The 25,101-nt window shown below is 39.6% G+C and overlaps 1 protein-coding gene and 1 non-coding gene across 19 annotated transcripts in view; both read left to right on the plus strand.

The window, feature by feature from the left end:
- Window positions 1-308: 308 nt before the first annotated feature.
- Window positions 309-25,101, plus strand: part of MATR3 (matrin 3) — a 38,370-nt gene continuing 13,577 nt past the window's right edge. For 4 of the 18 annotated variants that reach the window (XM_012178585.5, XM_004008847.6, XM_004008845.6 and 1 more), the window contains exons 1-2: window positions 12,862-12,927; window positions 22,922-24,016. In XM_012178585.5, the coding sequence (XP_012033975.1) occupies window positions 23,105-24,016 (912 nt within the window). In that variant the 5' untranslated portion in view covers window positions 12,862-12,927; window positions 22,922-23,104. Of the gene's footprint in view, window positions 434-649; window positions 712-1,941; window positions 1,981-3,383; window positions 3,470-4,218; window positions 4,300-12,861; window positions 13,159-22,921; window positions 24,017-25,101 lie in introns of those variants that run through there. The other 14 variants (XM_012178588.5, XM_060415824.1, XM_042250933.2 and 11 more) reach the window with 7 other exon arrangements.
- Window positions 3,951-4,150, plus strand: LOC114115071 (small nucleolar RNA SNORA74). The gene has a single exon (XR_003589570.1). It is a non-coding gene; the product is annotated as a small nucleolar RNA SNORA74 (small nucleolar RNA).

Consider the following 25,101-nt stretch of genomic DNA (forward strand, 5'->3'; position numbering starts at 1 on the left):
CCGTCCAGACCAAAGATATGGCCTCTTTGGCTGACTGTGCCACGGTGGAAGGCAAGTTTGGCAGAGAAAGCCAGTACTCTTTAGCTGCTGCAGCTCAGCTAAAGATCCCACTCAGGGCCCCAGGGATGTGGTCCCGCTGTAGGAGCGACTAGCATAATCCGGGCGAAAACCTCCTGGAAAGATCCCCAAAACCAAGGTGACCTGTGTGCGTGGGCGATCCGTTGGCTGAGTGACAGAAATGCTGAAGAAAGCCAGGAAGAGGATCTGCGTGGGAGGAGGAAAAAGCGTGGGCTGAGCTTGCAGCAACCAAAAGGCGCCACATACGTGTGCGAGGAACCCGCGGCGCTCGGAGTGGGCTGACAGGAAGCACCGCCCCACTAGGACACATCAAGTTTTCTCTTAAGCAGTTTCAAACCCAGCGTGCTTTCCACGCGTAAGTACAAATGAGATGGCTGTCAAATAACCGTAGCGCTTGTTCGGAATTCTATCTTTTCTCTTCTTGGGTCTAGCTCCTGTGTAGAGTATGCCCATCTCTACCACAGCTCTCCCATTTTCCTAACGCTTTCCTGGGCGGGGTTTCTGGGCCCCGCCCACCGAGGGCCCGCCCAGTAGCCGCCCCGGGGCGGGGCTCCCCTCGGCGCCCGACTGCCCTTTTCCCCGGCGGTCTCTGACCCGGCTGCTGTGTCCCTACCGAGCTCCGGACACGTGCCGGTGAGTAAGGGCAAAGTGGGGAGAAGCCTTGGAGGTTTACCAGCAGGGGCGAGAGACAGTGGTTTGGAGGCTTCTTCCGAGGCACGGGACGAAACTGGGGCTCATTCCCTAGTGACCCAAGGTTTGGAGGGCATCTTGAAGAAATGCTGAGGGATCGCGCCCCAAGAGTCACCCCGTTTTCTACCATCCCTGCTGTCCCTGGAGAGTTGCCGAGAGTCGGTCTCGGGGAGCCTTGGTCCCCAGGCACTAGGGCCAGGGACTTGGGAAGGTTCGTGAGGAACACGTGGTCGGGTGGAGCTCTGTCAGTCCCTTCAACCCGAGCGCCGAAAGGGACAGGCTATTTTTAGATTCGTTTTTAGACCTGGACAATGAGCCCTCTATTTTCCTTTTCCTCTAATTTTGGAAACGTTTTGGAGTGAAATTAGAGGAAGGCTGGGAAAAAGTATTGTCTTAGATACTCTCACCTTATACAAACAAGGTAAATCGTAAGGGTGAATGGGAAGGAATGTTTATTAACATTTTTGCAAACATTTTGGTTATTGTTTTCAACCAGTAGTTGGGGTCGTTGGCAGGAATGGCAACCTAACTGCCGCTAGTTTCTTTAACATCCGTTACTGCATCCAGTTATTTTTAAAATGCTGCTTTTAAGAAATAAAATAAAATGCTGCTTTTATGGTTCAATAGATCACATAATTGAGGCCCTTCTCAATCTAGTTTCAACCAGCCTTTCCAATTTTTAGCGCCCATTGCTTTCCAAGGGTAAGTTCCCCTTCTGCTCACCAGTATTCATCATTTCTTTGCTTAGAGTAAGTTCCTGACAATAGCAAATGTTTAGTGCCCAGTATATAGCAGATATTATCTTATGCACTTAATTTATATTCCATTTAAACCTCCTGAACACCCGGTGTACAACACCCCCATTCTATAAATGAGACAGGTACAGAGGTTAAGTTATTTGCCCACTGTCACTTGGCTGTTAAGTAACAGCCAAGCTTCCTGATAACTTGTTGATGAAATCATTAATTTGCTACTGTTGAACTGCTGTTGTATGCAAGTAAGAATGACGAAAATAAAGCTAGCCAAAGGAAAGCTGTTTGTTTTATTGTTGACTATCATTTCTGTGGTTCAGGCCTCACTAAGTTAAGGGAGTTTTGAGGGTAGGGGTCTTAAACACCACACAAGTGTTCACTAACTGTTGGCTGTCTATAACCTGGAGTGCTTTGATTGCAGAGCATCCGGCTGTGAACTTTTGAGCAGATGCAGCCCCAGGTAAGTGCAGCCCCATTAACCTATCTTTGGCCCCAGCTGTAGGCAGCTGCCTAGGTTTCCGTGTACCTAGGCAAGTGTTACACTGCTGGGAGAACAGCAGCCGATAGCTGGTTGGCATTCTGGGCCTGGTTCATGCCTACTCTGTTGTTAACTATACCAGGATGCCAGCACAGTTGTTTTTCCATTGAGGTTAAATCTGCAAGCATGTGCCTTTGCAGGGAGAAACCTAACACGGAGAATGGTTCTGGTCTGACAGGTTTGACTAGTATGAAGTTCTTTGAATCATACCTTGGAAACAGAAGAAATAGAGGGATATATAAATAGAAAAAGTTGAGGCTTTTTTTTTTTAGTCTACTGAGTGCTCAAAGGGGACCATGGGATTTTTGCAGATTTCAATGAAATCAAAGTTCATAGCTCCCACTCCTCTACCAACACAGAGCTACTCAGGATAATCCCTTTGTAGAAAGATTTTATAACTGTAGTCACTTGTGAGAATGCCATACCTTACAAGGAATGTAGATGTGAATTTGCTTTAAAATGATGAGCATTCTTTAATCTCATTAATAGAATATAAAAATAGCAATTAATTGAGGGGCTCCAAATACTAGGTCTAGCTATAGCAATACTAATTTCTGCTTCAGGTTGACAGATTTCTACTTTTTGTTGGTATCTTCCCTTGTGGCTCAGCTGGTAAAGAATCCGCCTGCAATGTGGGAGACCTGGGTTCAATCCCTGGGTTGGGAAGATCCCCTGGAAGAAGGCAAAGGCTACCCACTCCAGTATTCTGGCCTGGATAATTCCATGGACTGTATAGACCATGGGGTTGCAGAGAGTTGGACACAACTGAGTGACTTTCACTTTACTGGTTTTCAGGAGTAAGCAGAGTTTTTGATTCTTTTGGAGCAGTAATTGAGTCCCCTGTGTGATTTTGTTTTGGAATCCTAATTTTCTGAGAAGAGATGCTTCTCAGTTCTAGGCAAGAGTGACGCTGCAGGTTATCCAATGGGGCAGACTTAGTTGCTGCTTTCAGTGAAAAGTAACATCTTAGTTTCTAAGAAGGACTTGATGAGGATGTTGGGAGGCAGAGGTGTTATTTGTCAAAGCTAGTTTTGTTCTATCGATTGGCTTTCCCTTAAAAGAATTCTCTTAGCTAAACGTTGGGTGCTTTGTGTGAATACCTCAGATGTTCGTTGTGAATAGCCTTTTACATATGGGTCCATAATACAAGTGATAATCTAGAGAGCTTTAGTGGTAACAGGCAAGAAAAAAAGGCAAGTAATGGGAAATAATTGATGAGGATATAAAACTGGCAAATCATAAATGGCAGACAGCATTGTTTCCATCTCTACAAAAAGCAGCCTCAGAAGCTAGGATGTTGAACACTGAAATCTTTTTCTTTTTAGGATGACTCAGAAGTAGGGCATCCTTGGCCCTCCTGAAGAGATGAAATTAGTGGCAAGTGGACCACCTATCTGTATGGCATTATCAGGTAAATGTCCTTACTCATTTCGATGCTGACCATGTGCCAGGCCTGTTAGTTGGAGCCCATGAGAAAACAACTGGAAGGCAGAAACAATTGTATTTGTCCCTAACAAATTCAGCCTCTGGGCAGAAAAAGGCTGAATAGGATTTTGGTGATTATGGTCTGAAGGTTTTTGAGATTATCTGTATTATTACATCTGAGAAAACTGAGGGGAGATTGTAAATTTCATGACGGAAAGGATAGTGTATCTTACCTTGTTCACAGATCCCAGTCCCTAGATCCCAAGCACAGTGCCCAGCACATGGCAAGAACTCTCAGTGTTGGATAAAATGACTGAAGGCATGGGAAAGGGTTTCCTGTTTCCTATTTGTTTCAAGGTTTTGACAGCAGGGTCTGCAATCACTGCTTCTAGGCCTCTGTTTTGCAGTCAATGTTCAATTCATGGGGATACCTTCTGAAACAAGTAAGAAAACTGTTTCAGGAATCATCCAGCAGTTGTCAGCTATCCAGGCTAGCGTGATGCCTCGGATGGTGTTACACTGTTGGAAGAGCAAGCACTGCCTTTATTGAGGTCTGACTTCAGCACTGTTTTGGTGTTGTGGCTGAGTACCTCTGGGCAGTGTTTTGCACCTCTGAGAGTGGAGTAACTCCTCCTGTGGAGTTGGTCCTAGTCTGGGTGCAAACAGTTTTTTTCTATTAGAAAAAAGATCCTGTCTTATGGACAGCCTGTCATTCGTTTCCTCTTTGAATCCTAGATGCCTTTGCCTGAGTGAGAAACCTTCCTCCGCTGGGATCCCGGAGGTCTGATGGCCCTTTGTGACATCCAAATAAGTAATGTATGTAGTCCTTTTGTCCTGAAGGTCCAGGAACATCTTTTGTTCTAATACTTGGTCTTTGAATCTGGTTCCTGACAGTGAGCTCCTAAATCCCTTAGAAATTCCTGGGTGATAGTAAAGTCTTTGTTCTAATGGGACTGGAATTTTTACACATACTCTAGGCACACACTCATTCTCCAGAGAGGGGAGAGGGGTTGGAAATGATCATGATGACGCCTCCATAAAAATTCCATTAGTATAGGGTTGAGAGAACTTCCAGGTTAGCTAACACGTGCTGGGAGAGTGATGCCCCTTCCTATATACCTTCTCTTATGCATCTCTTCCATCTGGATGTTTATTTTTATCCTTTATCATATCCTTTTGCAGTAAACCAGTAAATAGTAAACTGTTTTCCTGAGCTCTTTTGAGCCCATCTAGCAAAAGTTAGTCAAACCCAAGGAGAAGGTTGTGGCAATCTCTGACTTACAGCCTTTCTGTCAGAAGCACAGGCTAACAACCTGGACTTAGGTTTGTCATCTGAAGTGGAGGAAGGGCAGTCTTGTGGGACTGTGCCCTTAGCCTCTGAGATCTGAAGTTATTTCTAGGTGTAGATGGTGTTGAAATTGAGTTACATTGCAGGACACCCAACTGGTGACAAGACCCACACATCTGGTGTCAAAAATACTGAGAGTATGGCCAGAGTTTGAGACTGAAGGAAAAATAGGAGGAGGCATGAGGTTTTCTTAAAAGGTAGAATTACTTAACGTTCGAAAAAACTGTAGTGAGAACTAGAATTTTAGAGGAGAATGCTTAAAGTCTAAGATGAGAATTCCCTGGCAGTCCCGTGGTTAGGACTCTGCGCTTCCACTGCTGGGGGCCTGACTTTGATCCCTACTCAGGGAATTAAGGTGCAGAACAGCTAAAAATAAGTAAACTCATGACTTAAACTAAGTCTTCATATTCTAGAGCTCTGCTGCATAGTACATGTAGATTTAAAATTGACAAAATCCATTTCTTCATCTCAGTACTTTGTGACTACCTATTGGAGAGCTCAGAAGACATTTACCAATACAGAAAGTGTTATTATACGCTGCTGTTCTAGAGCAGGGGCTGGCAAACTTCATGTAAAGAGGCTGATAATACTTTAGGTTTGTGTACCATATAAACTTTTTATCTGTTGCAACTACTCAACTCTGCAGTTGCAGTGTACAAGCAGCCATAGATAATATGTCAACAAACGAGCACTCCTGTGCTCCAAAACAACTTAATTTAGGAACACCGAAATAAAAATTTCATAAACTTTTTCAGTGAAGGAAAATAATTTCCCTCAACCATTCTAAGCTTGAGGGCCTTTCAAAAACAGATGGCAGGCCAGAATTACCAACCCCTGTCTTGGGGAATGAAATTCAGGCCTTGGGAGTTTACAACTCATTAGTAACAGACTTAGGGCCAGTACCAACATGTGTCCGTGAAAAATTAGATGTTATCAATACCTTTGCCTTATAACAAGCTTTTACCATATGGTATTAAACTCTTCAGCTTTTAGAGTACTAGGGTGACTTTAGTAAACTATCCAGTAGTAGGATAGTCCTTATTTCTTATGTTTGGGGTTTGTTGTATGTGCTTTTTTGAATGGGTTACTTATAAAATGGTTCTCTTGTTTAAATGTACGCCTAAGGAAGAGGTCCTAAGAAAGAACAGCAGTGTTTGGTTTCCAGCAGAACCTGATCACAAACCCAATCCTAGTAGTGAAGTAGAAATGGTCCCTAAGGAAAGAGGAAATTTTTATATATCAACCACAGCCAGAAGAAAGATAAATATTGTATTCTAATGCATATATATGGAATCTAGAAAAATGGTACTGAAGAATTTATTTACAGGGCAGCAATGGAGAAACAGACAGAGAATAGACTTATGGACATGGGGAGAGGGGAGGAGAGGGTGAGATGTTTGGAAAGAGTAACATGGAAACTCACATTACCATATTTAAGATAGCCAATGGGAATTTGCTGTATGGCTAAGGAAACCCAAACTGGGCTCTGTATCAACCTAAAGGAGTGGGATGGGAGGGAGGCTCAAGAGAGAGGAGATATATGTATACCTATGACTGATTCATGTTGAAGTTTGAAAGAAAACAATTCTTTCAAAACAAAATTCTGTAAAGCAATTATCCTTCAATTAAAACCTAGCTTTGAATTAAAAAGATAATAATTATATCATAAAAACAAAAAAAAAGAATAGCCAGGAAAAAAAAAATCCAGGTTTTAAAATCTGGAATCTCAAGTTATTAGAATATAGATGGCTTTCCTGAGCATGGTAAAGCTACCCAGGTGCAGGGAGAGGTCCCTATGTTGCTACTTGAAAAAGGAAAATTCATTTGGTGTTTATGCTTGTATTCAGTACCCCAGAGGTTTCAGTGGCTTAATCATGCACATTAAAATAATTTAATGGGATTTCCTACTTGATAAGTGAAGTTAATTAGTCACCTACTACTCCCTGTCGGCTTGAATTTTTTTTTTTTTTCCTGGTAAGTCTAAGATGAAGTAACACATTTCAGCTTTAAATCCATGCCTTCTCTTTCTCCATCACCCTTTTCCCATGCTGCAATGAAAACTGAAATTGAACTGGCAGATATTGGTCTGTAAATATCCAAGCTGCCACCTCCTGCCATAGCTAGCAATTAGTAAACACAAGTGCCCCTTTTCATTGAGATGCTCAAGTTCAGGACCTATACCATATTAAGAAAGGAAAATTAAAGCAGTATGAGTAAGGGGCCCCAAATATTGAGTCTGTCACCTGTCGATGATTTATTTCCTTTCATTCAAGGTTGGAAAAAACTATCGTCAGTGAGCTTTTATAATGAAAGTTTGGATTACATTTCAAATTTTAATCAGGAAAACAAAACCCCAGAGAAATAAATTCTGCAGGCCCCAAAGAGACATAAAAAGGTGGCTTAGGGCCTAGGAATTCACACTAAGGAAGACAAACTGGTTAGAGCAACTAATTAAGAACCTAAAAGAGTGACAATGGCTCCTCTAAATCTTTTTGCTTAATTAGGGCTTTATGAACAGCTCCAGTTAATAGACCTGTCAATATTCTCTTGGAAAACAATTTCACTGAATTAACAATTCAACTCTAATATTTACAATGTCTGTTTAGCAACACCTTGCGCTTTATAGTTATTTAGAAACACTTAATGAGCCCACTTGCTAGGTCATAGATTTGTCAATTTAGGATCCTAAGGCCTGTTTCAAAGGAGCCCCCTGTTATTTTGGCTCTCCCTATTCTCCATTACAAGCCCTTTAGGGTGTAAGAACATTTTATACTGCTTTTTAAGGGTAACTTTACTAGCTGGGAAGAGGTGATAAAATGGACCTTGAAATTTATTTCATTTTAGAATAGTTGTATATTTACAGAAAAGCTGTGAAGATAGTACAAAGAAATCCCATGTACCCTGCACCCAGTTTCTCCTAATAGTAACATATTAGTATAGTACATTTGTTATTAATTGACTAAAGTTCATGCATTATTCATATTTCCTTATTTTTCACCTAATGTCCTTTATCTGTTCCAGCATCCCATTGAGGATAGTATATTTAGTCATCATGTCTCTTTAGGCTTCTCTTGGCTGTGACAGCTTCTTAGACTTCCTTGATCTTCTGCCCATTTTTTAATTATTATTTTAATACTGAGTTGTTTGAGCTGTTTGTATGTTTTACAAACTAAGCTCTTGTCCATAGCATCATTTGCAGATATCTTCTTCCATTCTGTAGGTTGTCTTTAATACTCAAAATGCCTTAGTTATAGCCTTTATTCTCTTTCATTTAGAATAGTGGTCGAGCCTGTTGTCTTTTACAGTAGATGCTGTAGTCCCCAAATGACTGGTTATTTTTACCTTATGAGCTCACAGTAGAGGATGGAATTTTGTATCAGCTGGTGGGAGAAGGGAGGAGCCAAGCCCAGGCCCTAGTGTAGGCCCAACTTCAATGAGTTGAAGAAAAGTAGACAAATCCCCAAGGCACACAGCCTGTGAGTTAGATAGAACCTGGACTTCATCAGAATGGCAGATGGTAGAACTTATTCTCAGTTGTAGTTCTCTAGATGAGGACTCCAGGAGCTAATGGTTACAATATGCTGGCCACTCCAGGAGAGTTTTCTGTGCTGACCTGTGCTGCCCCTATTCCAATGGCACTATATTACTACACTGGGCTTACATTTCTTGCCCCTGTATAGTAGAGTCCAATCATGATCTGTTCATCCAGGGAACTCTTCATATTTAGTTTCTTGGAGCCCTAACCTCCCTCTTACTTGTACATATAATATATCCAGGGCTGAGGAAGTGATAATAACCTGTGCTATTTGCTCATCTTGTCAGAAGACTAGTTATTTAACTCATACCCTTTTTATGGTTTTACAGCTTTTATTAACTGAACACTATGCTAGACATTGGTGATATGTGATGAACACGACACGGTCATGTTTACCACTTTCAGATTTCTTTCTGACCACGTTGGTTTCTTTCAGTCCTTTCGTGTCTAGGTCTCTGCATATGCTGTTTCCCTTTCTGATTCCATCTTCCATTTCCACTTTGTATACTTTTATATCTCAGCTCAGATAGCACCTTCCCTGACTGAGCACCCATTTTATGTGCCATTGTGCTATATTCAACCACAGAGCTAGATAGCCAGATGCCATGTTAACAGTCCTTTGAACAGGTATTATTCACCAGTTTTTAAATGTTTATCTTACTCCCATATAGCCAAGCAACCTCAATTATACCAATAGCTGACTAAAGAGCTTCAACTGGTAAATATTAGTAGTATCAGTGTATCATTATGTACCCAATATAGAGTAAGGTCATAGGTGTATCCTACTTTTTAACAATACCCTGGTAAGTAAGGATAACAAGAGTGCTGGTTTGGTTTTGTTAAATTTTGAAAAAAATCATGGAAACAAATATGTTGGTTTCCAAATCATTTGCTAGTGGACTCTTTATAAAGATATAACATGTATGTGTGTTAAGTCGCTCAGTCATGTCCGACATTGCGACCCCACAGACTGAAGCTGTCCATTGCATTCTACAGGCAAGAATACTGGAGTGGATTACTGTTCCCTTCTCCAGAGGATCTTTCCAACCCAAGGATCAAACCTGCATCTCCTGCACTGCAGGCAGATTCTTTACCATTTGAGCTACAGGGAAGTCCTGAAGATGTAACAGTGCCTAACTATTTGAAATCCTTAAAATATACATGGTTGATGGTGGTTGCCTTTAAGGGAATAGCAGTTGGGGAAAACTTCTGTGTGTGCTTTGAATTTTATTATATGTATTCCTTTACTCCCCCCAATTTTTAAATTTATTTTTGGCCATGTTGCATGGCTTGCAGTATTTCCCTGACCAAGGATCAAACCCAGGACCCCTGCAGTGGAAGCATGGTGTTCTCTAACTACTGGGCCACCAGGAAATTCCCCAAAATTTTAAGCCCATTTCCCCTCCCTTGCAACTGCTAAAAGAGCTGCTGGTTAACAATTTTCTGTTTTTTAAATAGCCTAAAGTTTTGAAATGACCTGCTGATGCTTAGTCACTTCAGTATGTCCAACTCTCTGCAGCCCTATGGACTGTAGCCCACCAGGCTCCTCTGTCCATGAATTCTCCAGGCAAGAGTACTGGAGTGGGTTGCCATTACCTTCTCCAGGGGATCTTCCCAACCCAGGGATTGAACCCTGGTCACCTGCATTGCAAGCAGATTCTTCACCACTGAGCCACCAGGGAAGCCCCTCCAGGGCATTATATCTATTTAAAAAGTAGATGGTGAACTGCCAAAAGACCACAGCCTTGCTGAAGGCAGTCCAATATAATGCTCAAACGCTCTGGGTTTGGATTTATTTAGAACTGACTTCAAATCCTAGCTAGGCAAGCTTCTGAATCTCTTATGTAAAAATAAGAGGAAAAGGTACTTTACTCTTAAAATTATATTATCAGCTGCTTAGTGATTGTGTGGTGTGAAAATATATGTCCTCAACCAATATGACTCCTCTGCTCAAAACTTTAGAAAGATTAGCTTTATGGAGATTGTATCCTGGTGTTTAAAGTTTTATTCCAAATTTGTCACTTAGACCTTTCAAAGTCTCAGCAGAAATTCTTGCTTTGTAGCCTCTGTCATTACTGGTGTACCACGCCCACTCCTAAGAAACCCAAATGTGAATAGAACTCTTGATCCACCTCTTCTCATAGCCAGGCCCATCTTGAGGCCAGCCTCCCTGTCCAGTCTTCATCAGACTGAGATTCTCAAAAGCTGATAATCTGTCTTATCCATCATTGTATGTGTGCATGTGTGCTCAGCCGCTTCAGTCATGTCTGACTCTTTGTAACCCTGTGGACTGTAGCCTGCCGGGCTCCTCTGTCCATGCGATTCTCCAGGCAAGGATACTGGAATGGGCTGCCATGCCCTTCTCCAGGGAATTTTCCCAACCCAGGAATCGAACCATCCATCATGAAACAGACATTTGACGACTGAAATCTTGTATTACCTTTGGTTTCCAGTGTCTTTTTGCTGTTGACCTACTAAGCAGATCCTCAATAAATAATTACTCAACTGAAGTTTGCCTTTCCTTCTTTGTAAAATCACCAAATTGCATTAATAGTCTGTACAAAAGCATGGTAAGTGTATATCTGAAATAAGCATGCATTCATGTTTCTGAATCCAAAAAAGCAGAGCTGCTTTCATCTAATATCTGGGGAGAACATAAAGTGAAGTCTTAGCCAAAATCAGTTGGAATCAAAGACTCATAGAGTAGAAGTGAAGGAGGACCCTATATTCACTGAAAAAATTTTCATTCCAAAGTTAACTATGTAGTGGCCTTAGGGATGCCCCAGTACTTGATGTATTCTACCAAATGCCTTCTCAAAGCCTGTAGAAAATCATGCAACATAACTCCAGCCCCTTCCATAGATGGCTTAGTCACAGAAAACTTAAGTCACCTGACTAATTCCTAATGAAAATATAGCACCATCCTCTCCATACCTATTACAGGAAAGGGATGTCTCTAGATCTCATCCTTTGAGTAATGTCCAATATGAATCTTTCCTTCTCTTACTGCCTTTGCCAACCAATCCTTTCCTAATATAACTTCTGCATTTTAATGGCCCCAAATTCTGTAGTAAATCAAATCTTGCCCAACCCTGCTTTCTTCTCATCATAGCCAGTTATTCTGCATTTGGTAGTTTGTTTTACACTTTTCATATACTAAGCACCTCCCATCTGACATCCTCTCCCACTGAACTGGAAGTCCCTGTTGCCAAATCTTTTGTAGATGTTTTTAGTCCTAGGCTTGACCTCTTGGTAGCATTAGACCCTGTTGATCCTTTAGTCCTGTGAGTACTTTGGCTGTCAAGGCAGTACAATATCTGTGCCTTCCCCTCTACTTTTTTTCCCTATCAACATGGTCTCTTGCCATTTAACTACCAGATTAGTTTCTCAAGGCTTGGTCCTAAGGTTTCTCTTTTTACTGTAGGTTTACCTAAGGTTTCTCTCTTTATCTCCAGTTCATCTCTTAACTCTCCTTCATTTATATAAATTAGAATTTGTCACTAACCCACACCCTTTTCTTCTGAGATCAAGGTCAATAAATATAATTCCTTTAAAGCTGATGCCAAACTGAAGCCTTACTGCCCCCACCTCCCATTCTCAATAGCACTGCTAAACAGTTGTCATTCTTACATGATACTTCTCCATCTTCCATATCCAAGCAAGTCTTGCTTTTTGTCCTAAATGATTTCGAAAATTTTATACAGGTCTGCTGTTCATTTTTGCCCCGTCCACTATCTTCACAGTGGACCCAGAATGGTTCCGCATACTCAAGATTTAAAATTTTTGAAGGCTATTCATCTGACTTGTATTCACTAACTTACCTCAGACGTCAGGTGCCTGCCTGTCCCTCTGCATTTAAAATTCAAACCCCAGGGAAGTGACCCTTTTCTCCATCCTTATCTATACAATTTCTCAGGATTTTCACATGTGCTATATTTGTTTGCTCATGGGGTACTTGAAGAGTGTCCTATATTCAAATTCAATTTCACCAAATGGCGGCGGCGGTCTTTTCAGTGGAATGAGTTTTCGCTATCTTCCTCAATGACCTGCATAAAATTTCTGAAATTAAAACCACTCAGTAGTATGTCTCCACTTCCTGCCCCGAACTGCCACTTCTCCGCAGTTTATCAGAGAATACCAGAGAGGGTTGTAGCCAGGGAATCCTGCGACGCACTTCTAACGCATACCTTATTTAGATTCTGCACCAAGCAATATGGAAGAGTCGGGGGAAAAAAATTCTTTGCGGGGAGTGGGACTCGAACTCTATCAGCTATGGCTCTCCATTTCCCGCCCATAGGCGAGCTACAAGATCAGAGAACAACGATCGCCCCTGAGGGCGCGAGCGGCGTGCGCGCGCCAGGCCGGGGGAGGGGCCTGGAGCGCGCAGAAATGGGACCAGAGGTGGGTTGGGACGAGTTCTCGCGAGAGTGGGTTTGTTCTTGGGCTGCTGCCTCTGCTGCCACCTCTTACCAGCGCCGTTGCTGCGGGGGATTGTGGGAGCCATCGCGTCCCGCTCGCTTGGAGAGAGGTACCTCTCGTTTTCCCTCTTCCTTTCTTCAAGGTAGGCGTGAAGCGGGTAAGAATCGGGGTGGGGTGGCCGGGGGCTCTCCGCGTCCGCCGGGAGGAGGCAGCGACGGCAACAGGGGCCGCGGGGAGCCGGCGGCGCGCCTTTCTTGCTCGCTCCCGCTCGCCTGCTCTGCCTACCTCCGCGCTGCGTATGTGAGCCGCCTGATCGGCGGCCGCCATGTTAGGAGCTCAGTGGCGGCGCAACCAGCCTTCTCGGGTGGCGGAGGTGAGCGGTCCCGGAGGGAGACACACGGCCAGCCAAGGGCCCAGGGTGCGGAGGCAGAGTCGGGGCGCGCCGAGGGCAGCTGATCAGCCGAGCTTCCTGCGTTCCGGGCTGGCTGTGGGCGGGGGCGGGACGACGAGCCCGTTACACGCGGGCTGCCGCTCTGAGGGAAAGGGAGGAGCGCTCGAGGCCTGAGGGACCGACTAACCATGAGGAGGGTGGCCTGCCGTTTGGGGAGGATAGTTAAGCTAACATCAGCCCCAGATATATTTGCTTTCCCCCCACTTTGCGCCTGAAAACGTTCCCCAAAATGGAGGATTTCGTACATTCCGAAAAGCTTAGCCGTTTGAGCAGTGTTTCTTGGTGTCGCGGCCTTCGCTCCTTTACTCGCCCATCGTTTCATAGCGCCCCCTAATACTCCCCTGTCCCCCGCCCACACACAGGCGCGCGCGATTTTAGCCGGGCCTCAGAAACAATTCCCCCCTCCCCCCGCCATCGCGTAAAAATGGCCGAAAAATGAAACGTTAACGCTTGTTCATCGTGTTGCGTCGTGGATAAAGCCTTCTGCAGTACGCTGCGAAGGAGATTTGCTCCTGTTTAGAGAGTCACCTCACATTCCTATTCCTCTATATTAAAATACTATCAGTCTGTAGAGAGGATGGTGTGGTGTGGGGACCTTCCGGTTTCCAGACAAAGGGTTTATAGTAGCCTGGTGTAGTCTCGGCTTCGTTGTTCTTTTCGTTGCCGGCGCTGTGCCACGTTCTGTGTTATATACAAAGACTTTTCCCATATACAGTGGAGTAGTATCTCCTAGGTATTTATCCTGCTCTGTGGCGCTATTCTGTGTAATAGTCCTATTGGATCAGTTACAGTTTTCCAGCCAGATATTTCTAGAACGGTTATGGCGATTCCAGAATTCTAGTCTTTCACGAGCGCTGTAAAGTGTGCGAGTTGTTGATTTACCAGGCCGTAGTGATGAGATTTTGCCTTGATGCTGCGTTCTGCGCGTTGAACAGAGCTTAGTTTAAGATTTTTAGATATTCGACGAAACAGTTTTCTCCCAGGTAAATTTAAACAGTTGTACTCTGCGGGCAAAAACTATATTTCAGGCTATTTTCATACGTGTTCAAAATTACCTTTTAAAAACTAAACGACTCGATCTTCGGAGTCTGGCGACATACTGTTTTGGAAATCAAGAATTCGGATCTCTTTTCTTAGCTGTGTTTAAGTGGAGTTGCTTTTATGTAACATTTTGAACTAATTAATTCTAAAGTATTTAACTACCCTTGACCTAAACATTCTGTATGTTAAAGAAGTCTTTAAACATACTAATTTTACTAGTGCTTTTAGGGAAATGTAAACCCCAAATATTGTTACAAGTCAGTGATATGTAAGACATTTTAACAACTGAAGAATGCAAAGAAAAAAATCTTCCATGATTTTAGAAATAACAAGTAGCTCAAATTCCCAATTTTATAGAAAGAATTGAAGTCCAAGGAAGTGCTTGTTATGTAGGTAACCTACAATGTCAATGAAGCCGGTGTGTTTAGAATGCTTACATTTTGATTAGATACTTGATTCAGGCTCTGCATGTTACAATAGATAGGCTTAAAATGGAAGAACTACGCTTATAGGAATTTATCTCGTAAATAAGGGAAGTGTGTCAAATGTATGTGTACATAAATGTTAATGTTGGTTACTAAGCATATTAAAAATCCAAAGGATTCAACATTTGGAGATCTGCTAATTATAGTGTGGCCGTCAAGTGATAATCTGTACAGCTATTTAGAAGTATTTAAAGAGTAATGATGGGAAAATTATAGTGGAATATAGTACTAATTGGGGAGAAAGTAATAAAACTCTGCTGATACCAAATTTGATGACTTATGTTTTTTTGAAGGAACATGTAAATAAGCATAAAAAATATCCCTGAGTGTCGGGTTTATGGGTCAGTTGTATTTCCTTCTCCCCCCCTCCCTTGAAATTTCCACAAGACGTTACACTTACTTTTGTAATGAGAAAGTGAAACATTTTTTGTAAATGCTAGAACTGCTGAGAGGGAAATGGCAACCCACTCCAGTACTCTTGCCTGGAAACTCCCATGGATGGAGGAGCCTGGTGGGCTGCAGTCCTTGGGGTCGCTGAGGGTCGGACACGACTGAGCGACTTCACTTTCACTTTTCACTTTCATGCGTTGGAGAAGGAAACGACAACCCACTCCAGTGTTCTTGCCTGGAGAATCCCAGGGACGGGGGAGCCTGGTGGGCTGCCATCTATGGGGTCGTACAGAGTCGGACACGGCTGAAATGACTTAGCAACGGCAGCAGTAGAACTGCTGAAAAGATACCTTGTTTTTTTTAGGATCTCACCTCTGTTTAAGGGGAATAGAGATGAAAATGAGCCAGCTTCTTGAAATCTGAAGTGCAGTTTTCAAATGTGACAAAAAGAAGTGCTTGTGTAAGATATTCTTGTTGTTATGTGTAGGCACATAGGAATCTGAAGGCATTCTCACATAAAATTAATATTGATAGGACTAATAATTAAGATATGAACTGCAGCCATTAGCTGTTTATAAATGATCGAAATCAAATAATTGGACAATGGTTTGTTAAGTGGTGTTCTTAGCAAATCTTCTAGTTAAAAGTCCATGTTTTGTATTTATATACTTCTTTTAGTTAGAATTGCATTAAAATTGTCCCACACTGTGGCAGTAGGGTCTCAGTATACCTGACTGACTGAAGGTTTGGGGTAGACATTACCAAATGCATGGTTAGTGAGGTGGAAGGGTTGTGGACAGTGTAGTTTTGCATTTTTTTAATATATGTGGTTTTTCCAAGGTTAACACTGTCCATGAAATTGCTTTAATTTAAAATTCGTAACTATGTAGTTGGTCTTTTCATTGGAGCATTAGGTTAAGGGTTCTGAAATGTTTGATAAAAGGTTTTTAAATAGAGAAACTGTTTTAGTGGATAGTAAAAGGTAGAGCATAGAAGCTCAGTGGATTGAGAAAACTGTGAATATGAAGCCCTCTGAAGTACTTGCGCTTCTGGTTTGTTGCAGATCATATTGACTATAAGCTACAATAGAAGTTACATGATAAAATGCTGTGTTCTCTCTCCTGACCCGAATATAATTTATTAGGTGGCAGGTCTGAATGGATGCAGTATCTTCGATGTGTTGCAGCCTCGATGTGATTGATTTTCCCAGTTGTAGGTCAAGCCCTAATGTTTGTCTAAAAAAGGCTCAGGAGTTTCTGAAAATTGATATGAAGTAGCGATTAAAACTTAGGTGTAAATTTTTTATTTTAAAATTTTAAGATTTTAAAATTTTGATTTTAAAAAACTATTCCAGAACTTAAGACTAATTAATATAAAAACTTGCTCTTTTTCTGGAAAGTTTTTTAATTGATAAATCTCTACTTTTCGTTTATAGAGTACCAATAGCCTGTGGTTATTGGTGCCTGTCTAAGGCAGAAACAGGTTAATAGAACAGAGGATTGCCATGGTGGGGGGTGGGATCATAGGTCTTCCAAACTGTTGCCATTGGAATAGCTGCTGGATAAGAAGAGCAAAGAGAAGGAAAATGTCTATAGGTGTCATGGTAAGCAGTAAATGGAAGTTGGAAAGGAGTCTGTTGATAATAGAATCTCAGTAGGATCTTTGATTTCTGAGTGAACTCCGGGAGTTGGTGATGGACAGGGAGGCCTGGCGTGCTGCGATTCATGGGGTCACAAAGAGTCGGACACGACTGAGAAACTGAACTGAACTTAGTGTTAGTCACTCAGTCATGTCCAACTCTTGGCAGCCCCATGGACTGTAGCCCGCCTCTGTGGGCTACAGAATCTTCTGTCCATGGGATTCTCCAGGCAAGAATACTGGAGTGGATTGCCATTACCTTCTCCAGGGGATCTTTCCAACCCAAGGATTGAACCCAGGTCTCCTGCATTGCTACAGATTCTTTACTGTCTGAGCTACAGGGAAGATCCATTGATTTGTAGTATCATTGGTTGTTAGTGAAATAGATAATTTTCTGGTCTTTAAAGGTGATCTGTACGTTTTTTTCCCCTTCGGAAATTACTAGGATATTAAATATCTCTCTTTGGTACAGTCACTGATAGGAGAAGAGCTTTTATAGCTTATGTGAAAGTGTTTGAACACCTGACTCACACAGTAGTTGGGAAAGGAACAGTAATAGCAAAGAAATACAAACATTTGTGCTTAAAACATTCTAGCTGTGAAAAGGTGTGAAGCAACAGAACGATTTTAATGCTTAACTATGTATCCTTGTGTGGGTTATGATATCCTTGAGAACCACAGTGGAGGAGGGAATTTTATACTGAAGCATCAGGAGACCAAGAAATACTCATAACAGCATTCTTGGTAATGACAGGAAATTAGAAACAGTCTAAATGTTCATCTTCTGAAAGATAAGTATGTATATCATAATGGTATCTATATAACAGTGAAAATGTAGTTTTAATTCATGTGTAAATTAGGTTTAAACAAGAGCAATGTATATATCCAGCCAATTTGTGTAAAATTAAGAAAAGTAAAATTAACACTGAAAAGATACATATCTGTTAAGTGGTAGGACTTAAAACAAGAGACTCCATGAGGGAAGGAAGAATCATTGGAAATAGGTATGTAAGGTTTTATTGATGTTGTTTCTGACCTTTGGCATTTATATACACTGATTTGTAAAACACATGATGTGAAGGCTGGGGCCGAGGGGGGTGTTGGACCTTAAGAGAATTGCTAGTATTAAATGAGGAAAGGAGAGACACATACTAGCTAATAATTACGTTTGAACAAGTACTAAGCAGTCTGTATAATGGCTCATAAGATAAACTTTTTCTTAAGGTGTTGGCATATGCCACAAAATAGGTTTAGAGAGGTAGGATGCAACCAATATGAAGGCCATTGAAAACCATACTGTGGACTTCATGTGGTAAATAGTAGGGAATAGTATGTTTTTGAATAGAGTAGAATGAGGAGTGATGTTTTAGGTTTGTAGTCTTTTAAAGCTGACTTCTGACTTGATAACAACCTTCAGATTTTAAATCTGGCTTTGAATAGAATTGGATGAGACATTATAAGTTGATACATGAAATAGTCCAGTACAAAGTGAAAGGTGTTTATGTCTCTAGGTCAGTCCTTTTACTTCTAGTTTGTTTTCTCATTGGTTGTGAGGATCAGAGTGCATACAGTAGATGATCACTGTGGTGCTTACAATATGCCAGGCCCTGTGAAATGGATGTTATTTTTATTCCCATTTTACATATGAGGGAATAAACCCAGATGTTAAGTAATTTGCCCAGGTTCATGCAGCTATTCTGCAGAAGAGCTGGTTTTCAAATCCAGGCATTTGGGCTCTTAAAAAAAAAAAAATCTCAATTTATATCAAAGAGTTGTACAAATGTTTGCGGAAGCCAAGAGAGCAGATCATGAAGCAGAGGGGAATATCATAAGGGTGCAGAATGCTGCCTTGAGGAAAACCACAGATTTGCTTTTAAATAGAGAGGAGAGTTAGCCAAGTAGTGTCATAGGTCAGATCAAGAGTCAAAATGTCAGTTAAATGGAGTAACTTTCTTTCCTGTAGTATGAATTTACTTAAAGTCACAAGGGAAAAAACTTAGAAGAAAAATGTTTCAAGTCTGAATAATAGGAATCTTTTCTATGGATTACCATGAAGATTTTTTAGCAACTGAATCTGCTGTTAACCTAAGGATTAAGAAGTGGGTTAGAAGTTTAATCCAGATCAGTAATACATATGAATTGACACCAGTAGTTTTAAAACACTTCAGAATATTCCTTTTTTTCAGTCTTCTTGGGTACTGCACTTTATAGTTTTTCTTTGTTGTGTGGTGAGGCACATTGGTGTATACAAAGTTAATAGAGCTGGATAAGCAACAGGAAATAATAGCTGTTACCTTGCATTATCTTACAATGGAGTGTACTGTGCAAAAATACTGAATCCTATGTTGTACACGTGAAGCTCATATAGTATTATAAATCAGTTATACTTGTTTTTTTTTTTTAAAAAACTCTTAAATGAAATACAAGTTATAAAATATAGTAGAAAAAGATATAGTGATGTAAACTAACATTAAGATGAAAGTTTATTTAATCTCTAAAATGGAAGCTATGTTGAGGTTATTTATCAAGCCATTATAAGGTTAATAAGTGAGAAAATTTAAGGAATATTTACTTCAGTTGAAATACCCTGTACTTCAGTTGGAGATTGATTAGTCAAGTACTTCTTTAAATTAGTGAACTATCCCTGCCATCTGTTGGTAACATGATTAGGACATTTTTAATGTATTTGTATTGTTGGTTGCTGTGTATATTTGGCATATTTTCCCATGAATAAGTTAAATCACAAAGGTGTTTGACCTTGATAGAGATGGGAAAATCTCAAAATTTCTTTGACCCACTTGTGTTACAATTCAGAAGCTGTTTTCTAGCTGTTGTATGTTAAATTTTTATGTGAGGTTAAAAGGTTATTATGTCAACGTGTGGCTATTTCTTTCCTACGTATCTCTACATGCCTTTATGATTATACTATCTTAAAATCGGTTGTTTCTAAAAAGTGATTTATTTCACACAGTCAAAAAGTATAAAGATCCATATGGTGGTAGTAGATACCTTTAAAACGTAGTGTTTTTAAGTTCAGATGCTGAAGGTTTCTTCTATGTCATGTTTTAAAGAACTAAAGTGTGCTTATGCTCATTTTACTTCCTGCTAACTAACCCTCTGAAATAATAAATATATAATAGACTAATAGATAATCTTTATTTTACACAGGAAATTTGGATACAGAACACTGTGTTCTCCATTAACTTTGTGTGTTTAGTTTAGCTTTGATTTGTTTTCTAAAATGTTTTAGTATTCCATTTCTTCTAATTATTGAAGAAAATAAATAAAGGGTATCAGATTTATGGAATGTGAGGGTTGAATATTATTAACTGAAGCTTATTTCTTAACCATACATATTTGTTCAGATGTTGAATGTGAAGCTAACATCTTTAATAGAATTTATATCATGAACTTTGTTCATTGAGAATTTGAATATCAGAGTATAGTTAAATGGCATTTGTGAAGCCTACTTAGTTGTTTCTTTTCTAATGTTTTCTGATGGGGCAGGGTGGAGGCACTTTTTTTTTGGAAGTGAAAGATTCTATATTGTATAAAGTTAAATGAGTAAATCGGGTTTTAACATTACATTTTAGATGAGTTATCTCAAAGGAACTATTTTCAAACTTTATTAGCCTCTGAAAACGTAGCTTTATGGAGAAAAAACGTGCAGTAAAAGAAGCTAATCTTTTTTTTTTTAAAAAAAGCACTTTAGTAACTTGGTAAACCTTTCAGCATTGTGATGGTTTCATAGGCAGAAGTTCTCACGTAGAGCCTTTAAAGTGCCTTGTGCATCTTATGTTCATTACCAAAGATAAGATATAAAGGAACTTTTTCATAAATATTCTTACATCAGTGCTATCTTGTCGGATTTCTCTTAATTTCTTTGTTCTAATAGAAATTTTTTAAGAAATTTGTTAGATTCAAAAGTTTGACTTAAGTTCTTTTTCAGTACTGCTACTCTCATGTCTTTGTGTGGGACTGAAGTTGAATCTGACTCACAAAAATATGAAAGTTATTCTTAAATTACAAGTTGTCATGGGATTTACATGGTTGTCTTTCTCTTTTTCTTAGTTTTCTGACATCCATTTTCTGTTTTGTCTTAAGGTTATCACCTTTTACCTTTACTTCTCTTAACCTTTCCTTTTGCAGCTCCACCATTCATATATGTTGCAAAGAAAAGTAATTGAGATCTCTGTAATTCAACAATCATTTCCTTAAAATATCAATGTTAAAAATTTGCACATGGTCATAATGCCATAGTATAATTTCCCTAAAGGGAAAGAATAGTTCTTTTGAAAGGCTGGCTTTTCGGTGTACGAAGCTTTGACTCCCAAATGAAGGGCAAAGCTGCAATTAATAGTAACTTAGATACTTTGAAATTTTGATTTCAGAAACCCTCATAATGGTTTTTTGAGTTTTTTTTTTTTTAACAATGTATGAAAACATAAGAGGGTACTACAAATGTTTCAGTAGTATTTTAACCGCCATTCTGTATGGTATTTAAAAGTTGTATCAGAGAAACTTTCATCCAATGATGTTTACTTACTCTTGTCTTTATTTTATTAATCTTAAGGTCTAAGTAGTTTACATAATGGATCTCATCTGGAATTAGTTTCTTTGGTGTCTTTTCTCAAGTTCATCTTTCTTGGTGTGCAAAAACATCTGTAATTCCAGTCACCTCTGATAGCATTTCTATGTCTTTTTAACTTTGTTACATCTTTTTTGTAAAATCTAACTTAAGTCTTGCCTGCAACTTTTTTTTATACTTCTTCTACCACTGTTTTCGTCCAGTGTTTCCTTAATCTGTCATTGGTGGAATTGGTCCCATAATTGACTTGTAACTATTAAATATTGCCTGGTTTTTATGTTGATAAAGTTTTCTATTTTAAACTAAGTGTTTAGGTATATGGGTGATCAAACTCATGAGTTAACTGAGCAGTGTCTCTACATAGTAGAATTATGTAGCAAACAATTTAAGACTTATTAAACCTCTTTGTGTAATTGTGATTATAAAATTGTTTCACCAGGGACAGTTATGTACATCATTTAATACTTTATGAGGTCATTCGTAAATGCTTTGTGAATTCTTATATAAAAATTTTTGAGGTAAAATAAAAATGAAAGTAATTTTGTTACTATCACATCTTTGAGGAAACGCATCTTGAGGGATTGTATTCACAATTTAAATTTTCTGGATGATGGGGCTATTCTTGTGAAAGAATCTGTGTTTACAGAAATCTATGTAAGCAAGATCTCATTTTCATTTTCACCTGTTTTGAGCTCTAGAGGTGTTATAGCTCTGAGCATTAAATGAATGTTCACAGCTACTACCTTGGGGAGTTTCACTTCTTTAAATCACCTATACTTCCTGTACTTGTGGTTGTTCTTGGGGAGTCTCCTACTTCTGTACTGACCATATTTGATTCTCCTTACCTTATAAGATTAGAAATGAAGTAAGCAACTGCCTGATAGAGGATGGAGAATAAGGCAGTTAATTATTTGGCTTAAATTTGTGCAGAAATCTGTAAACTGTAGGAAGTCACTTATTTTTCTTCACATCTGTCTTTACCTCAATTTGATTTTGCTGCATAAAGATCTCAACTATAGTGTTTGATCTTAGATCTTATGCTAGGTACTTGACACTGAAGCTTCGTTACTTGTGATTTTACTTGGTTCTTTCTGATAGTGTTAATAGGTCTCATTTTCTAAAACAATACAACTGATTCATCTTTGACTTGCTGACCTTGATTTTTTTTTTGTTTTGTTTTTAGTCTTCTGGAACTTAAGCATCATATTATAGGGTGTATTTTTCTTCTAAAAGAAGAGACCCATCTATATTTTTATTGAAATTTTGATATATTCAGACATCTGACCCTTCAATTGAAATGTTTTTAAATTCCGTATGAAATTCCCTTTAATAGTTAAACTTTAGCATGAAAGACTACTTTTTAAGTATATGCAAGCTCTGCATACATCTGAAATCTGTTTAAGTTATGTAATTCCTTGTAAGTTTGAGATCTTAAATGTTTTTTTTTAATCAACATGATGCGTAAGTTTTTTTTTTTTTTTCTAAAAAAAAAACGGCATCTACTTAAAGGGATTTATGACTAAAATTGCTTATTTTTCTACAGAGTTGTCTGCTGGTTCTCAGCTTGAAGAAGATTCTACAGTCCTTATTGATCCTTTTTCTTGGCGTTACCATTTTTTGAAGCAAAGTTAACCTAGTTTTCTAGTTGAGCTTTCTTTTTGGCCATCTTAAAAAAAAAATTTTTTTTTTTTTTAAATCTATAAACTAGACAAGAGATAGTTCTACAATGTCCAAGTCATTCCAGCAGTCATCTCTCGGTAGGGACTCGCAGGGTCATGGGCGTGACCTGTCTGCAGCAGGAATAGGCCTTCTTGCTGCTGCTACCCAGTCTTTAAGTATGCCAGCATCTCTTGGAAGGATGAACCAGGGTACTGCACGCCTTGCTAGTTTAATGAATCTTGGAATGAGTTCTTCATTGAATCAACAAGGAGCTCATAGTGCACTGTCTTCTGCTAGTACTTCTTCCCATAATTTGCAGTCTATATTTAACATTGGAAGTAGAGGTCCGCTCCCTTTGTCTTCTCAACACCGTGGAGATGCAGACCAGGCCAGTAACATTTTGGCCAGCTTTGGTCTGTCTGCTAGAGACTTAGATGAACTGAGTCGTTATCCAGAGGACAAGATTACTCCTGAGAATTTGCCCCAAATCCTTCTGCAGCTTAAAAGGAGGAGAACTGAAGAAGGCCCTACATTGAGTTATGGTAGAGATGGCAGATCTGCTACACGGGAGCCACCATACAGAGTACCTAGGGACGATTGGGAAGAAAAAAGGCACTTTAGAAGAGATAGTTTTGATGATCGTGGTCCTAGTCTCAACCCAGTGCTTGATTATGACCATGGAAGTCGTTCTCAAGAATCTGGTTATTATGACAGAATGGATTATGAAGATGACAGATTAAGAGATGGAGAAAGGTGTAGGGATGATTCTTTTTTTGGTGAGACCTCGCATAACTATCATAAATTTGACAGTGAGTATGAGAGAATGGGACGTGGTCCTGGCCCCTTACAAGAGAGATCTCTCTTTGAGAAAAAGAGGGGCGCTCCTCCAAGTAGCAATATTGAAGACTTCCATGGACTCTTACCGAAGGGTTATCCCCATCTGTGCTCTATATGTGATTTGCCAGTTCATTCTAATAAGGTGAGTTAATGCAACAGATACTTCTAATTTCTTTTACGTTGTAGTGCCTATTCTGTATTTACCTATATCTTGTACTCTGAATCTGTAGTCTGATGACATTGAGTTGATCAAGAATTTTTATACTTTTGAGAACACTTACTTTATTTGGAAGGTAATTGTTTTTGAGCATTTTAAACCAGGGCTTTACATTAATATAATCTGCATAGATTACTTCTGGCCACAAAGCTATCATCCACTGGAATTATCTTGTTGGTTTTTGGCATCAATATGTTCTTCTTAATCGTATATTTAAGCAGGTTTTTTTTTGTCTGCTTTGTTGAATTGTTTTAAGTATTTTTTCTGTTTTTTGCAGTCAATGTGCTCTGCCATTCAGGATGCTAGATAATCAGCTCTCCATCTGTCTTAATTACTGATTCATATGTAGTAAAGATACATTCTTGAACGATTCTCTTTTTTTCCTTATCTGTGGCTACAGGGAAAGAGTTAATGTAGAGCCCTGGTGTTTGTTTCAGTATATTTCATATTTTAGATTAGTTTATTCTTCTTTTTAATTTCCCTTTAACACAAACTCTCATGCTGTAACTGAAATTTTTCATCATTTTTTTTCTCCTTTTCCACAACTTTCTTAAACATACTTCAAAACTCACTTTTTATTATCCCATATTGCATCTATCCCGTTAGAGACTTGGGAAAATCACCTACTGCAGTATCCTGCTCTGTGTTCCTCATAAGCATATTCTTTTTCTGACTTAGACTTCTGGTATACTCATTTGAAGAAAAAAAAAAAACCTGATTCTCCTTTGCTTTAATTATCACATCTGGCAAAATGGGAACTTTTTCAAAATGCCCTTTTAAATATATTGTCCTTTCTCTTTCAACGTTTTCAGTGCTAATCATTCGCACTGTTTTTTTCCCAAAACAAAATACAGTGCGGTTGACTTAAAGTCAGCATTGTAGCAGTCCACTGGCTTGATCTGTAATCTGACCATCCATTTTTCCTGATGTGCTGTACTTAATTGGAACATGTTACTGCCATGAAACTGATTTGATGGTTGCTGTTACAGGGTTTTTTCTTCACAGTAACA

This window comes from Ovis aries, chromosome 5, assembly GCF_016772045.2.
Source record: "Ovis aries strain OAR_USU_Benz2616 breed Rambouillet chromosome 5, ARS-UI_Ramb_v3.0, whole genome shotgun sequence".
In the NCBI taxonomy this organism is placed as follows: Eukaryota; Metazoa; Chordata; class Mammalia; order Artiodactyla; family Bovidae; genus Ovis; species Ovis aries.